Genomic DNA, 15,380 nt, shown 5'->3' with positions numbered 1-15,380 from the left:
ATTTTTTAAAATAAATTAATAATGGGATAACGAAAGCAATACTTGTTATTATTTATTCTGACTACTTGTAATTTTCTGAAAATATTGAAATATTTTTATTTGAAAGGTACACAAAAATGTTATCGATCAGACAATAGGGTATATGCAGAAGTATGCAGAAGGACTTTTAGTTTGTCAGTAACCTGGGTCAAGCACTTCCAGTGAACTGTATGCCATTACAAAATTGGCGTGTTTAAGGTCTGTTTTCTTTAAAAATCTCCACTGGCTGAGTGATATCTGATATAAAGTGGGTTTTAGATTGTCCAAGAAGCACTGTTTTAAATAAAAAAAATTTCCCACCATGTCTTCAAAATATGAACATTTATTTTACCCCAGTATAGTCAATGAAGTTTCTGCGCTAGCCTGCTGATCCTGACAGGTGCATGCGAGCTTTTCATCTTGTTTTACACGAATGCCAAAGTCTGATCAAATTAACTGATCGTATTTTGACTGCATTACAACATAACTGCTGTAAAAGAAACCGTATAAAATGGAAAAAAGTCACATTAACCGTTCACCGGATGTTTATCAGTATGGGAAGAAACACTAGCTCTGCATATACGCTATTATGAAATAAAGTCTCAGAAAAGTGGTCTTTTTATTTGTTTTCTATAGCTGTATACTGCATATGCAGTCATCAATATTTTTTTTATAGCAAGACCGTTCGTTCAAGAATTCTTACGTATCTATAGTTGGATGGATGCATGTTAGAGATCTTCTCCAAGTCGTTCATTAAAATTTTTGCTGAGTGTATATTCAGTCTGGCAGGCGGTGTTATTTTTTTATCCTTATATATCCTTTGGCGCAGAGAGACACTTACTTTCAGAGCTAGAAAATGAAGTGAATGGTTGCCAGGGGCTACAGAGAGAGTGAATCCTCTTACATCAATAACCGACTCACCTGTCCAGGAAATCAAGTTTTATCATGTTCAGTTCTAATCTAAACTTTGGGACGACCATATTTATCATATTCTGTAGTAATCTGATTGGGAATGTGCATGAGCATTTATCAGGTTGCTGAGTAATCAGATTGACCACAGCATGACGTTTATCATTTTCCTGACCTAGTTTTGGGAAACCGACGAACAATGTCTGAAGATGTCCTTTGTTTTTGGCACTTTATTGAAAGGCTTTATGTTGCTTGTGTGATGAATGTCGTAGACTTTATGATGGTGTTTGTTTCTCCTCAGAAACAGGCTTAATCCACGGTGTTTTGCTATTTGTACGCATTGTTTTGAGAAATGCTTTTACGGTTAAGCAAATTTCAATTCGGATCTTAGAAATGTACCAAAGCGACTGAGAAAAACTTCAAACTGTCAAATAGTTTATTATGGTTCGTGGCAAGAAAGCAGACCCAGTTGCAACAATAAACAAATCAAAAGGTGTTTATTGACAGAGTTAAGCACAAGTAGACAGACAAGATTCAATCAGTTGGGGCAATGACACACAGGGAAGCCAGCGCCAGGGACAAGACAGCATCAGAAACAACAGCAATCCAGGAGTAAGAGCAACAGTGGACAAATACAGTGCTAGATACTAAGCGCCCTATCATACAACCGGCGCAATATGGCGTAAGGCGCAGCGCAGTAGTCTTTTGGTAGTTTCAGCTTGGTGCAAGAGTCGTTTTGAGGCGTTGCGCTACGCTGTTTAAATAGCAAATGCATTAGCGCTCATTTGTGCGCCCATAGGCGTTCTGGTCTAAAAAGGGAAGGCGTTCTGAGGCGGACCGCTGGCGCGTTGCTATTTTGAGAAACTATAATAGATTTTTCATTAGACCAAAACTAACCCGGACTAAACTCCGGTGCAGAGTTGCGCCTCGCTTACGCACTGCTTAATACGCACAAGAGAGCAATAGGCAAATATCTTTACATATGAAAAAAAATAAATATTAAGGATATATATAGGATATAATAAGAATAGATATAGGATATAAATATAAAAGATTAAATATTACAAAACATATTATTTTCTAGCCTACATAAATATGAAAAACCACTGCTTTTAAGTCTTCTTCATCTCGGGAGGCTTTTTCAGTTCATTCATAACAATTTGCTTTTGTATAATGTTATTATTATTAGCAGTATTATTTATTATATCCATATTTATATTTGTTTTATTAAAAACAAGCTTAGATTTGCCCACCTGTCAGGTTTAAGACCATATGGGGCATGGCAGGTGTATTTCGAAATAACTCAGTATTTTGACCACACTTGGTCATTATTGTTCATTTATTCGTTTGCTAGAAATTAGAACTGAATTTAGAAATAGTTTTGAAACAAATCTTTGCGCTTAACAAATGAAATTAATTATTTATAGACTAATTGATGTCTGTGCGTAAAGGTTTCCCTATCCAAGAGAGAATGTCAAAGTAGTTCCATTATCTCTCATTCTCACGCAGTAGATGCTCTGTTTAACTGTTTTCTGTTAAAAAACTGTCAACTGTTTGCTTGTGAAATGCTCATTTTTTCCACTTAGACTTACTTTGCGTCCTGTAAATAGCGAATGTGCTCTTGGCGCGACGCAGCTGGATCTTAAAGGGAATGGGAGATGAGACTCTGATTGGTTTATTCTCAAAACACACCTATAACTCATTAAGAAAATAAACTCAACCCTTTTAGCCCATACGCCGCGGCGCAAAGCGCATTTTCCCGTCCGTAAATTAGCAAAAATGCGTTCTGACACGCCCTGAAAGCGTTTGCGCCGTGCGTCAAAATAGAGCCCTATGAAGCATAAACTCCAGACTGCCAGACCAGGGAAGTCAAGACACGAGATAGGACTGAAACTATAAAATAAAAACTGAAAAAAAAAAAAAGTGAACAATAATGGTTATAAGGATTGAAGCAAGACAAAGATTAGAACACAAAATGAAGTAAACACTAGGAATAAACAAAAAAAAAGTTGTAACTACAAACTCAATAGACAGACAAGAGAAAATGACAAAATGCTAGGTAAGGATACAAGGCTAGGATACAAGATACAAGATAAGCACAGACAAGTGCTGCATCAGAAATCACTTTTGGGGGCTTAATCCCCTGATAGATTACCTAAAGCCCCTGATCTTTTTGAATATGTTGCACTTAAAAATAGGTTGTATAACATTTATTTTATTATCCAAGTACTTAAAATTACCACATATGTCAAGCTCATTCCACTTAACGGAGCTTTTTTTCCGGGTATTTAAATAGTCACCTGTTTAGCAGTACCTGTTTCTACCAGCAGGGGGAAGTGGGACTGCTGTCACATGGCAAGTGTTAAAAAAATTCCCTCCACTTCACTGTCATCATTAATTTATTATTTTGAGATGAAGTTGATGAGGTAATAATACTGCTGAAGCTTAATATTTGTTTTTACAGTTTTAAATGTTTGTGGTATTGGTAAAATAAAAAACTAATCAATGAAATTTGCATCACATTAATATAAATACATGCAAACTATTCAGAAAAACATAAATTGTACTAGCTTTCTAGATATGATATAGATTTCTTGACATATTTATCTAGATATGATATAGCCAGTCACATCTGTTTCATTTAAATCGCAGTGAGTTCATGCAGCTTATTATTTTACAGCTATATTCTACTGTATTATGCTATGTCAGTTAGCATCTGATTATAAATCAACTTTAATCTTATGAAAATACCTAAGATGACTGGAAGATCACATATAGACAATTTATTGTATTATTAATGACCAGTTAAAGCCTTTTTATCTTTATTCAAATCTTATTTTCTATTCAATCAACTAAAGCAATAGCTGGGTGCCTTCATCCATATTAGGCATTTCCTGGAATGTTTTAGTATTTCTGTGAGGCATATATGAAACTTCTACTCAAGAGCACCCAGTACGAATGAAACAGGAATTACATGCATTTAAAAGTGCCACAATGTCCACATCACCCTATATTGATAAAAACTGGAAAAAAATAGGGGGGTGGGGGGTGGTTTGCTAAGCCCCTTTGAGCTAAGCCCCTTATCCCTTTCGACCCTAGCAGTGCTCATGTTCATGGCAAAATGGCAGATGTAGTTGTGTACACTGAAAAAAAACGATGTCTGCAAAATTGTTGCAAACAATCTATATGTGTTCAATTTAAATAAACTAATTAAATTCAGTAATGTTCAACTTAATTTCATTGTTTAATTTCAGCCTAAATAAATTGTTTACAACCACTTAACTTAAATACATTTAGTTCATCCAAGGAATCATTATTGAATATTTTTTTTCAGTGTATGTCTGAGTTTCTTTCATACTACTCACATCTTCATATTGTATAGATCATTCTTTTCTAACAGTCAAGTAATAAATAGGGTATATGCCGAGCCAGTGCTGTTCCCATGCTGATACACTTCCGGTGACCTGTTATTGTGAACTTTTTCCCATTTTATACGGTTCCTTATACAGCATCGATGTTGTGATGTCATTAAAATACATTCAGTTATATAAACTTTAGCATTTATTTAGTTGTTCAAGCGTAAAACGAGAGAAAAAGCTGTTTACTTACACGCGCCCGTCAGAATCGGCAGGCTAACGCATAAGCTCCATTGAATATACTGGGGTAAAATAAATGCTCATATTATAAACATATGGCGGGGAAAATGTAATTTAATGCAGTGCTTCTTGTACAATCTGAGACCCACTTTAAATCGGATATCACTCAGCTGGTGGAGATCGCTGATTTTTAAAGAAAACAGACCTTAAACTAGTGATGTGACGTTGTGCGCCGAGGCTTCGAAGCATGTATCAAAAAACGATACATCTCGCAGTGAAGCAGTGTACCGGAGCTTGATTCGTTTTGCCATCATCACGTGATCAGTGACGTCCGAAGCTTCATTTTCGCCTTTACCCACGTGACTGCTTCGAATTTTGATTCAAAGGTTTAAACACCCTCATAGTAAAGTGTATAGCGAGAGAATTGGCGTCTATTACATACATTTGTTTCAAAGCACTGCACCAGTCCCGCACACCAGTAATTAAACTAAACTACAATAGTATTTTTTAGTAAAAAGGTTTTGAACAATACTAAAGTGTATTAGCGTATTTTTTATGACTATCTTTAAAGAAAACCACAGCATATCGTAGTATTGTGTTTAACAGAGACCATCTGGTGAATGCGACCCTGAAGCATCGTTCACATAGCGTCCTAATAGAGCACTCGCATCTCATTCAGGTATCGCTGGTTCGATCCCTGCTTGGAGCGGGACTAATTGTATTATGATAAACTTTTGAATACCTTGGATTTTACTAGTCATCAGTTGTGTAATGTAATATATCTTGTGTACAAACTACAGTAATTGAGTAATTTGTTTATATTGCTGTTGTTGTATTACTACATGAATGAGTTGGTCAGTTGTGAACATTTGACATTATGGCAACACAGTGCTTTCCCACACTTTCACCAGAAGAGGTTCTCATCGAGCTCTGATTTAGAAAGCTTCGAGTAACGAACCTTTTTCCGATACAATTGAGTCGAGCGCTTCACTGGTTCAGAAAGCTTCATTTCACCATCACTACCTTAAACGCACCGGATTTTGAATTGGCATTCAATTCGCCGGATGCACTTAACCCAGGTTAATGGCAAATTAAAATACCTATTAGCATGTTTCGGCATATACCTCATTCAAGTTCAAAGGCAGTACCTACTAAGTAGTAGGCAATTTTGGATGCAGCCAAGCCTACATGGAACAAACCATCTAAGAAATGAGAACACACAGCACAATATATAGAGAACAAAGCACACGAGACACAGGTGAAAACAATCAGGATAATGACGTCTAAATAAGAGGGCGTGGTAACTGAAGACAAAGAGGAAAGACAAGTGGAGTACATGACAAGCAAAAGACGAACAGGGAAACATTAAACACTGATAGGACAGACAAGACTATCAGATCAGGACCCTGACAGTTTATCATTCTGTTTAGAGCATCAACATTTAAAAAAAAAGTGCTCATTTAGAAGAATAGCATACACAGTTCACATGTCTGCAAGTATTACAAAAAAGAGTTTTAGATAAGTAACACGCGGGCCTCCTCTCTTCAACCTATTATAAACATGTTTCCTGACATAGTTTTGGGAAACTGATGAACAATCTGTGAAGAAGTCCTTTGTTTTTGGCACTTTATTGAAAGGCTTTGTTTGCTTGATGACTGTTGTAGCCTTTATGATGGTGTTTGTGTTTCTCCTCAGGTCATCACGTTAGAGGGATGGGCGGATATCATGTATTATGTCATGGATGCTCATTCCTTTTACAACTTCATCTATTTCATCTTCCTTATCATCGTAAGTGCACAGTAATTAATTAACTGACACGTCTTCCTCTCTTTTAACCTCTGCTGGAGTCTGTGCTTTCATTAGTTGCATGGAAATGGCTTTTGCTATCATCAGGGGTGTAAATTACCACAGTCGTTTTACTTGATAACTATACTTAAAGAGATGAAAATTAAAATTCTGCCACGGTTTTTAGAGAATTTGAGATTGAGAGCTGCGGAAACTTGTTTCCATGGTGATTGCTTGTTCTAAGGGGGAAAGTTGAATTTTATTACACCATTCAATCTTAGACCTTCTTATTTAACTTTCATCAATGTGTAAATATCCGTCTATCTAAATGTGTAATACAAATCACACAATTTTTTTTGATAAATCGATCAAAGAAAGATGAAGGTCAATCAAAGTGCACTGCTGCATCCAAGTTCGCATACTATCCTTCCTGTTTTAGTTTATTTATTTAGCAGTCTGCACCGATAGCCTAGTGGTAAGGTGTGCAGACATATAGCACTCACGGCAACCTGAGTTAGATTCCCAGCTCAAGATCCTTCTCTGATCCTTTCATTCTCTCTGCTCCCCACACATTTTGCAGTCTATAATCTTTTTTCTCCTGTCTAATAAAAGGTTTAAACCCCCTTAAAAAAATTATAGGGGCCAAGCACCGCAGATGCGTGGGCACCTATTGTTTTCGTTGACGTTCTTACTATTATTATTACTATTCTTCCGCTTCCGTTTCTTCTTCCGCCAGATTTGAATGGCAGCACATATAAATGTATGCACGAAAGTTGTATAATTTTGCACAATGATAGAGGGCAGTCTCAACATTAACCAGAGCAAAGATGAAGTATCTAACTCAAACTCTCTAGCGCCACCACTTGTCCAAAGTTTCATTTATGTTTACCCATATAACTTTTGACTTTTGGGCTACAATCAAAATTCTTTTTTCCTCTGATTCCTTGGTACAAGCCAATTCAAATGCACCCTATGACGTCATTTTCTGTCATAAATTTTTTTCGCTATTTCAAATTTTTTACAGAACCCGTTTGATCAATTTCGTCCTAGGCCGTTTATCTGATTTTCATCAAAATTGAATCACATGATCTACAGACCATGCTGACCAAAATTTTTGGTACTCAAGTTGATTAGATCAACCGTTGTTATTTAACTTGCAAACAAATTTAACATAGAGCTTGAAAAAATGGATTTCAGGCGATATCTCTGTAACACATTGACGTATATATGTATATATATATATGTGTATATATGTATACATGTATGTGTGTGTAACATATTGTAACAGTTGAAGTCACATTTTTTATTCCTCTTGTGAATTTTTTTTTTTTATTATTTTAAAATATTTTCCAAACGATGATCAAGGAATTTTTCCCAGTATTTGCTATAATATTTTTTCTTCTAGATAAAGTCTGATTTGTTTTATTTCGGCTACAAAAAAAGCAGTACAATTTTTTTACATACCATTTTAAGGTCAATATTATTAGCCTGCTTAAGCTGTATTTTTCGGATTGTCTATCTACAGAAAAAACCATCGTTATACATTGACTTGCCTAATTAGCCTAACTTGCCTAATTAACATAACCTAGTTAAGCCTTTAAATGTCACTTTAAGCTGAATACTAGTATTTAAAAAAAATCTAGTCAAATATAATGTACCGTCATCATTGCAAAGATAAAAGAAATCAGTTATGAAAGTTATTAAAACTGTAATGTTTAGAAATATGCTGAAAATATCTTCTTTTCAATATATATATATATATATATATATATATATATATATATATATATATATATATATATATATATGTATAGATGTTTTTGGACTATTTCTGTCTATTGAAGATGACAGCTCACTTATTTCATCTAAATTATATCTATTTGTATTCCAAAGATGAACGAATGTCTCAGGTGATTGAAATAACATAAGGGTGACTAATTAATAACTGAATTTTCATATTTGGCTGAGCTAAACCTTTAAACAAGTTGTTGTACTCTTATTTATTTACTCATATTTTGATTGGTACACAGGTAGGCTCCTTCTTCATGATCAATCTGTGCCTGGTTGTCATCGCCACACAGTTCTCCGAGACCAAACAACGTGAGAACCAGCTGATGCAGGAGCAGCGCGCTCGATTTCGCAGTAACGAATCCACCTTAGCCAGCTTAGCCGAACCCGGATCCTGCTACGAAGAAATGCTCAAATACCTCGCCCACGTTTGCCGCAAACTCTGGCGTCATGTCGTACGCATCTATGGGGATTTATGTCCCAAGAGGCGAAAGGGCGTGGCTAACCCTGGCACCTCCCTCTCTGTGGGCGGGACTAATGGATATTGGAGCGATAATGGGACGAAGATGGGTCCGACTCAGTATTGTATGCTGCACTATCATCACCCTCATCAGCATTACATAAGCAACGGCATAGAAATGAAAACACTTCAACTAGATAGAGACGCTCATATTGCAAAAAAGACGCCATCTCTCCCACTTGCACTACAGAATTTAAAGGGCTTGAGGCTCGGGATGAACTATCCCACCATCCTGCCCTCCAAAATGTACACAAATTCACATGCTCGTGGAGTAAAAGCTCCAGCTTTCCATCATGGAATTTACGGCAGGAAGATCTCTGTTTGTGGTGGATATCATGACACTTACAAGCTGCAGCACGGTAAGAATGCAATTACATTCCTATATTAATTGTAGCTTAAAGGTGCAAATACTTTTTCGAGGGCTAATGTATATATTAAGTAAAACTAGTGCAATCTGTATGCAAAACTGAAGGGTTTTGGCCCTGCTGTTATGTTTAAAATGTGACTTTGGGTTTTTTGGATTAAGAGTAAATTCTGTCTCAGGGGTTTTAACTTAATAACATAGATAATGAAATTCTTTCTTTTTTTCCTCTCTCGCTTTGCGCACTTGACATGCCCTAATAATTCCAAATTGAATTGAGGGAATCGTCTGCACAAACACACACTCTGTCTAGTCATTATTTCTGTGCCTCTTGACTTTTGCCTGAAATTACCTGCTGAGGAATCCTTGAGAGTTTTTTTTTTTTTCAGCATTTGGGTCAAAATGTATTCATAACTGTGATTGTTTCAACATCCTTGCCCACACTCCTGTGCAACTGCATTTAATAGATGTCGGAAAACTTTAGCCCTTCGTTATGCTTGGATAAACCAAGTTTGCCCTTTTATTTAGCTATGGAATGGTTTAAATTCCAGGGGCCTTTGAAAATATTTATTTAATCATATAATTTAATTACAATTTGGAACCTAAATACTTCTAATGAGAGATTAAGGGTGCTTTCACACCTACACTTTTGTTTCGGAACGTGTCTCGTTTGCCCAGTTAGCGCGGTTCGTTTGGCATATGTAAACAGGGCAATCCGCACCAAAGTAATCGCTGCGAGATCGCTTGAATGAGGTGGTCTCGGCTCGATTGAAACGAACCCTGGAGCGGTTCGATTGCAGTGAGAAAGCGATCCAATCAGAGTGCGGTTATATCACAGTGTTTTATGGATATGTAATAGGCTTACGGCTATATGAAGAGAGAATTATGAGTATGGCGGGAAGATTCGCGAGTCTCCGGATGCCCGCAAATGAGTGATGATCTCCTGGTATTCTCGCGTCTCCCACCCACTCCTCAAATAGGCACCGTCGCACACCCTTCTTACCCCTCCCCACCGCATCTCTCCTCAGACACGTCGCGCTAGCGCACCCTATCAATCACCACCAAACCACCACCTCTCCTGACAGCTTAGCGGGACGCTCTAAAATAAACCCTGACATTCTGACCAAGGAGAGTTTACTCGCACTTGACTTGTTTTAGCTCTTTTGATCCAATTAGAAACTTTGCAGTGTGAAAGCGAACCGCTCCAAGAGCAAAGGGCAACAATGTAACAATTTTAATCTCTGTTTCGGAACAACTGAATGGATTCACAGGTGTTAAAGCACCCTAAAACATAATACAACTACAACACCGAAATAAGTTTTCTAATTTTAAATGTTATAATACCAAGAAACCGTAATTTAAGTGTTTGGGGTAAGTAAGAGTTCTTTATTTAAATTGTTTAAAAAGCAAATAGGCTGATCGAAGAAATATATGGTAAACAGTAACTCTGTGTAATATTATTGCATTTTAGATCATTACTCAGTGTCAAAATCTTGAAGAATACATTTTAATAAGCTCATTTGCTGCCTGGGAAACATTTCCTGCATCATCAGTTTCTGAAAACAGTTGTGCTGTGTATTTTTTGGTGATTCTTTTTTTATAATCCTTTAATATATATATATAGAAAGTTCAACAGAAGAGCTTACATTTTACACAATGTAGAAGTGTTTAGCAAAAGGTTTTATGAATTTATTTCATCTTTGCTGAAAAAATACACTCACCGGCCATTTTATTTGGTACACCTGTACAACATGGACCAAAACCTCTGAGAAATATTTGCACTACCTTGTTTAATCTATGCCACGAAGGATTAAGGCAGTTCTGAAGGGGTCCAACCCAGCACTTGTAAGGTGTACCTAATAAAGTGGCCGGTTAGTGTTTATAATTAGTTAGTAATACAATTTAGATGCTTTAAAACTCACTTTATGGGGGCTTTATTTAATACAAAAAAAATCTAAAATCCAGTTTAATCCTTTTGGGATGATTAAATGATCCATGTAATTTTTTTTTCATGAAATTCTGTGTGTTTTTGACTTGGTTTGATGTCCTCAGCGAATATACCATCTATTTGAAAAAAAAAAACAAAAAAAAATCAAAGAATATGCGAATCATAACTATTGTGAACTCCAGAGAGATAATCGAAGTTCAGACACAGCAGATGAGTCTCAGCAGGCAGGTGTAGACAGACTGTGCCCTGATTACAGAGAGAGACTGTATTGATCACTATTGTCAAAGCAAAATCCAGAGCGTGTGTGCTAATGACAGCGTCCTTAACTATAATCAGTTCTCTAATGCATCACTGGATTGTCTAATTATCAGGTCCCATTTGCAGAATATTGTATTATAGGTGGCCTGTGTTTGTTAGCGCATTGTTTACTGCAGTGGACATTTTGTTGGAGTATAATTATTTTTGTCAGTCAGTTTCTGCTAGAAGAAAACAACCATTCATGAAATTCCCCCTTTATATAAAGGAAAAGAAACCTATTTAATTTTATTTCATTATTTAATTTATTTCATTATTTAATTTTATTTCATTATTTAAAGAAACCTATTTTGATCTTTCTTTATTTTAATATTTATCTGTGTTTGCACTCGGTGAACATTGATAAACTGATGACCTTCACAGCCAATTTTTACTAAATACGTGAACACAATGACCAATCAGTATTTTAGTATGTTTTAGTACGTGCTCAATATCGCTCAAATGTTAGCGGGAAATGGATGTTTTTGAAATTTCAGTACCGATTGGTACCTAAATTTCAGTATTGGGAATATTCCAGTATTACTTAAATAAAACTTGTATCAGAGTGACAGCAATGTTTTGTCAGCTTGTCATCCTCTGAGAAAACATTCGACAACCTATGAAACACTGCTTTCCCTCCCATCCTGTGGAAAAATTATCAAGTGTCGACTGGTCCATGGTGATAAAAAGGTTGAGGGCCGCTGTTCTATTAGTCTCACAAAGTCACGTGATCCAACCCAGGCCCATTCTGAAAACGTAGACCCGTGGACGTTTCTAGAGACCGCGAAATACGTCCCGGGAGGTACGTATTTTTGCAGTTTTCGTGAATTCGTGAGAGGCCGCTGTGTGCACTTTATTGATATATCTCAAATTTCTCTCACAAGTGCTGTTCTTGCGTAAAACCCACCAGAGGCCTCTGTCGACCGACCGTCTGTCTGACTGACTGACTGTATGACTGACTGGTCGGCCGACCAATCCAATCAACTGAGCCACCCTCCTCCTTCCCTAAACCCAACTAATTTTAGCAATTGACCCGCCCAACCACTTACTTCCCTAAACCAAACCAATGGTTTACAAAAGCCGTCCACAAAAAGAAAAGCCCTCGTCTGTTCTTTACCACGTTTTTGGATTTTACCACATTCTCACCCTGCTGTTCCCTTGTTCATTTTATTTTTTGGATTCTGTTTTTGTCTTACCTGGTTTCTGGAACCGCTCTTCCTCAGAACCCCGTCGTCGTGGCCAACTTCTCTCCCTCCGTTGGCACGACGAGCTAACGGGACAAACTGGTTGCGGCGGGAAAGCCCTTCACACGGAGACAAGCGGTCAGCTGTTAAGCGCGAAAAGGAACAGCGTCATACCTCCCGGTAGCGTTTGTTTAAAAAAATTAAATGCAGCCATACATACCTCCGGCTACATAATTCGTGGTCTCCAGAAACATCCAAGGGACTATGTTTTCAGAATGAGCCAGTGTTGGATTTCTCAGGTCAGAGTTCACCAAGCGTGAACTTTGCTACGCAGCAACATGCAAAACTTTGTCAAATGTTTCCGGTCTGCCACATTTGCATGCATTTGAATATAACTCTATGGGGCAAAAAGTACAGTGTGACCATGGCTTAACAGTGTAAAAATGCAGGGTTCCACACACATGTATGTTGTCCCAACACAAATCGATTAAGCTAACTTAACAAATTTAAGTGGATTGAACATAAAACAATTAAGTAATCCCAAAAATATCCCCAAAATTGTTTTCTTTTTTTAAATAAGTAGTTTGAACAAGCAGCAACATAATTTTTTGGAGTGTAGAACTGATTGTCGGTATATTGGCTGATCTCATGTGATTGACAGGTTGAAAAAGAAATCAGGCAAAAAAAGAAATGTGATTAAAGAGGGAGTGGATGCTATTTTGATTACAGCTACAGAAAGCACATGCATTTTAAATAATAACACTCATTTATAAATAATCTTTTACAATAAACACTCCAGCAAAAGAAAGATCTCATGGTGTCTTTAAATAACACTTCACTTCTCTGCAGGTGTGTATCCTGGCACGTGTTCGAGTGTGTGTGTGGACAGCAGGGTGGGCCTGGTGTCTTCCCAATCGTCCTCCTGCCCAATTTGCGCCCAGGAAGGTGATGGTGTTAATTGTGACTCCAACGGTGAATCAGACCCTGAGAAACAAGGGCCAGACGTGGGCTCCGAGCAGAGAAAAACAAACCTGGACGCGGAAGAAAAGGTGTCTGAGAAGAGAAATTGTGTATGCATGTGTGTTCATTATGCCAGAGCCGTTCTGAAGCGGATTGTGGACAGCAAGTACTTCAACAGAGGGATAATGATAGCAATCCTTATCAATACGCTCAGCATGGGAGTGGAGTACCATGAACAGGTGAAAACAATGCGCCGGTTTACACACAAATCACTAATGACATCTCATTTATTTCAGTTTGTTTCCAGAAAGCACCAGTGAGATTAAGTGGATGCGTTTGCTTAAGTATTCTGCTTTTCTGGAGATTAGTTTAGTAGAGTTTTGTTTTAAAAGAGATCTCATCAACTTCAACTAGTTTCTTTGAAATTTTTGTAAATGTACTTCTTGAAGTTGAAATTAGTTTAATTATTCAGTCATTCATTCATTTTCTTTTCCGCTTAGTCTCTTTATTAATCCGGGATCGCCACAGCGGAATGAACCGACAACTTTTCCAGCACATTTTTACGCAGCGGATGCCCTTTCAGCCGCAACCCATCTCTGGGAAATAGTTAAATAATGTATATTTTTAAATAAACTATTACTCAAAAAAGAAAAGTCAAGCATGATATTTAATTGGATTAATGATTGAATATTATTAATATGATAATCATAATTGATACATTTCTATTAATAATGTTTTGTTGTTGATGATGATATTTCATAGTTTTTATAAAAACATAATAATTTATTCATTTATTTTCCTTTGACTTAGTCCCTTTATATCTAGGGGGAAAACCTCCACCAACACGGGGAGAACATGCAAACTCCACAAAGAAATGCCAACTGAGGTGCAAACCAGTGCGGTTTCGTGACCAGTGCGGTTTTATCCTGTCATTATAAGACTTTTGAGTGATACCATGTCTTAAACCAGGGGTCACCAATCTCAGTCCTGGAGGGCCGGTGTCCCTGCAGGGTTTAGCCCTAACTTGCCTCAACAAACCTGCCTGGATGTTTCAAGTATACCTAGTAAGACTTTGGTTAGCTTGTTCAGGTGTGTTTGATTAGGGTTTGTAGCTAAAATCTGCAAGACACCGGCCCTCCAGGAACAAGTTTGGTGACCACTGTCTTAAACACTATTGATAGCTGGTATGAAATAATAAATCAATAAATAGTTAAACTAGCATAAATTAATACTATGTAATCCAACTATTATGGATAGTGGATATGGACTATTATGAATAATGGAATTAGTTACTATTATATAACAAATGGTGCAATAGATATTCAAGTATTAATTTATGCCCTACAGAATTTTTTTTAAATTGGGTTATATTCTATATAACTATTCTGTATGTTTATATATCTATGAAATTATAAAAGCTTATTTATTATGTTAGGATTTTAAAGTGTTTGTATAGTGATGTTTTTTTTTTTTTATGTTCTTGTTGGGTCTGATGCAACAATTTTGTTCTGCATTATAATTTATTGTAATAAAAATAATAGGGCAACGTGGTGGCCAACGTGGTCGCTGGTTCGAGCCTCGGCTGGGCCAGTTGCATTTCTGTGTGGAGTTTGCATGTTCTCCCCGCGTTTGCGTGGGTTTCCTCCCAGGTGGTCCGGTTTTCCCCACAGTCCAGAGACATGCGATACAGGTAAATTGGGTAGTATTGTTCGTAGTGTATGTTTGTGTATGAGTGTGTATGTGTGTTTCTCAGAGATTGGTTGCAGCTGGAAGGGCATCCGCTGCGTAAAAATTTGCTGGATAAGTTAGCAGTTCATTCCCCTGTGGCGACCCCAGAATAATAAAGAGACTAAGAAATGTATTTATTCATTCGTTCATTGTTAAATTAAAGAATAATAGAATTTTCAATTTCTTATGTGTCATTTTAGATCTGAGTGCATTTTCTTATGATGACCAAAACATATTTATAGCTGCCCTGATTTAAATGGATTCAGTCAACTTCTGTTTAATCAAAATG

At 37.0% G+C, this 15,380-nt stretch overlaps 1 protein-coding gene across 4 annotated transcripts in view; it reads left to right on the top strand.

Moving 5' to 3' along the window:
• The window catches only part of cacna1hb (calcium voltage-gated channel subunit alpha1 Hb), a 184,317-nt gene that overhangs the window by 106,525 nt on the left and 62,412 nt on the right, over window positions 1-15,380 (top strand). For all 4 annotated transcript variants that reach the window (XR_015476168.1, XM_087236664.1, XM_087236665.1 and 1 more), the window contains exons 8-10: window positions 6,219-6,311; window positions 8,339-8,975; window positions 13,253-13,602. Coding sequence is in view for 3 of the 4 variants with exons in the window: in XM_087236664.1 (XP_087092790.1) it covers window positions 6,219-6,311; window positions 8,339-8,975; window positions 13,253-13,602 (1,080 nt within the window). In the remaining variant the exon portion in view is untranslated. The remainder of the gene's footprint in view (window positions 1-6,218; window positions 6,312-8,338; window positions 8,976-13,252; window positions 13,603-15,380) is intronic.

The sequence above is a fragment of the Danio rerio genome, chromosome 1 (assembly GCF_052040795.2).
Source record: "Danio rerio strain M-AB ecotype USA chromosome 1, GRCz13ab, whole genome shotgun sequence".
Taxonomy (NCBI): domain Eukaryota; kingdom Metazoa; phylum Chordata; class Actinopteri; order Cypriniformes; family Danionidae; genus Danio; species Danio rerio.
Note: the sequence above shows the minus strand (reverse complement) of the source record. Positions and strands in the feature narration are given on the sequence as shown.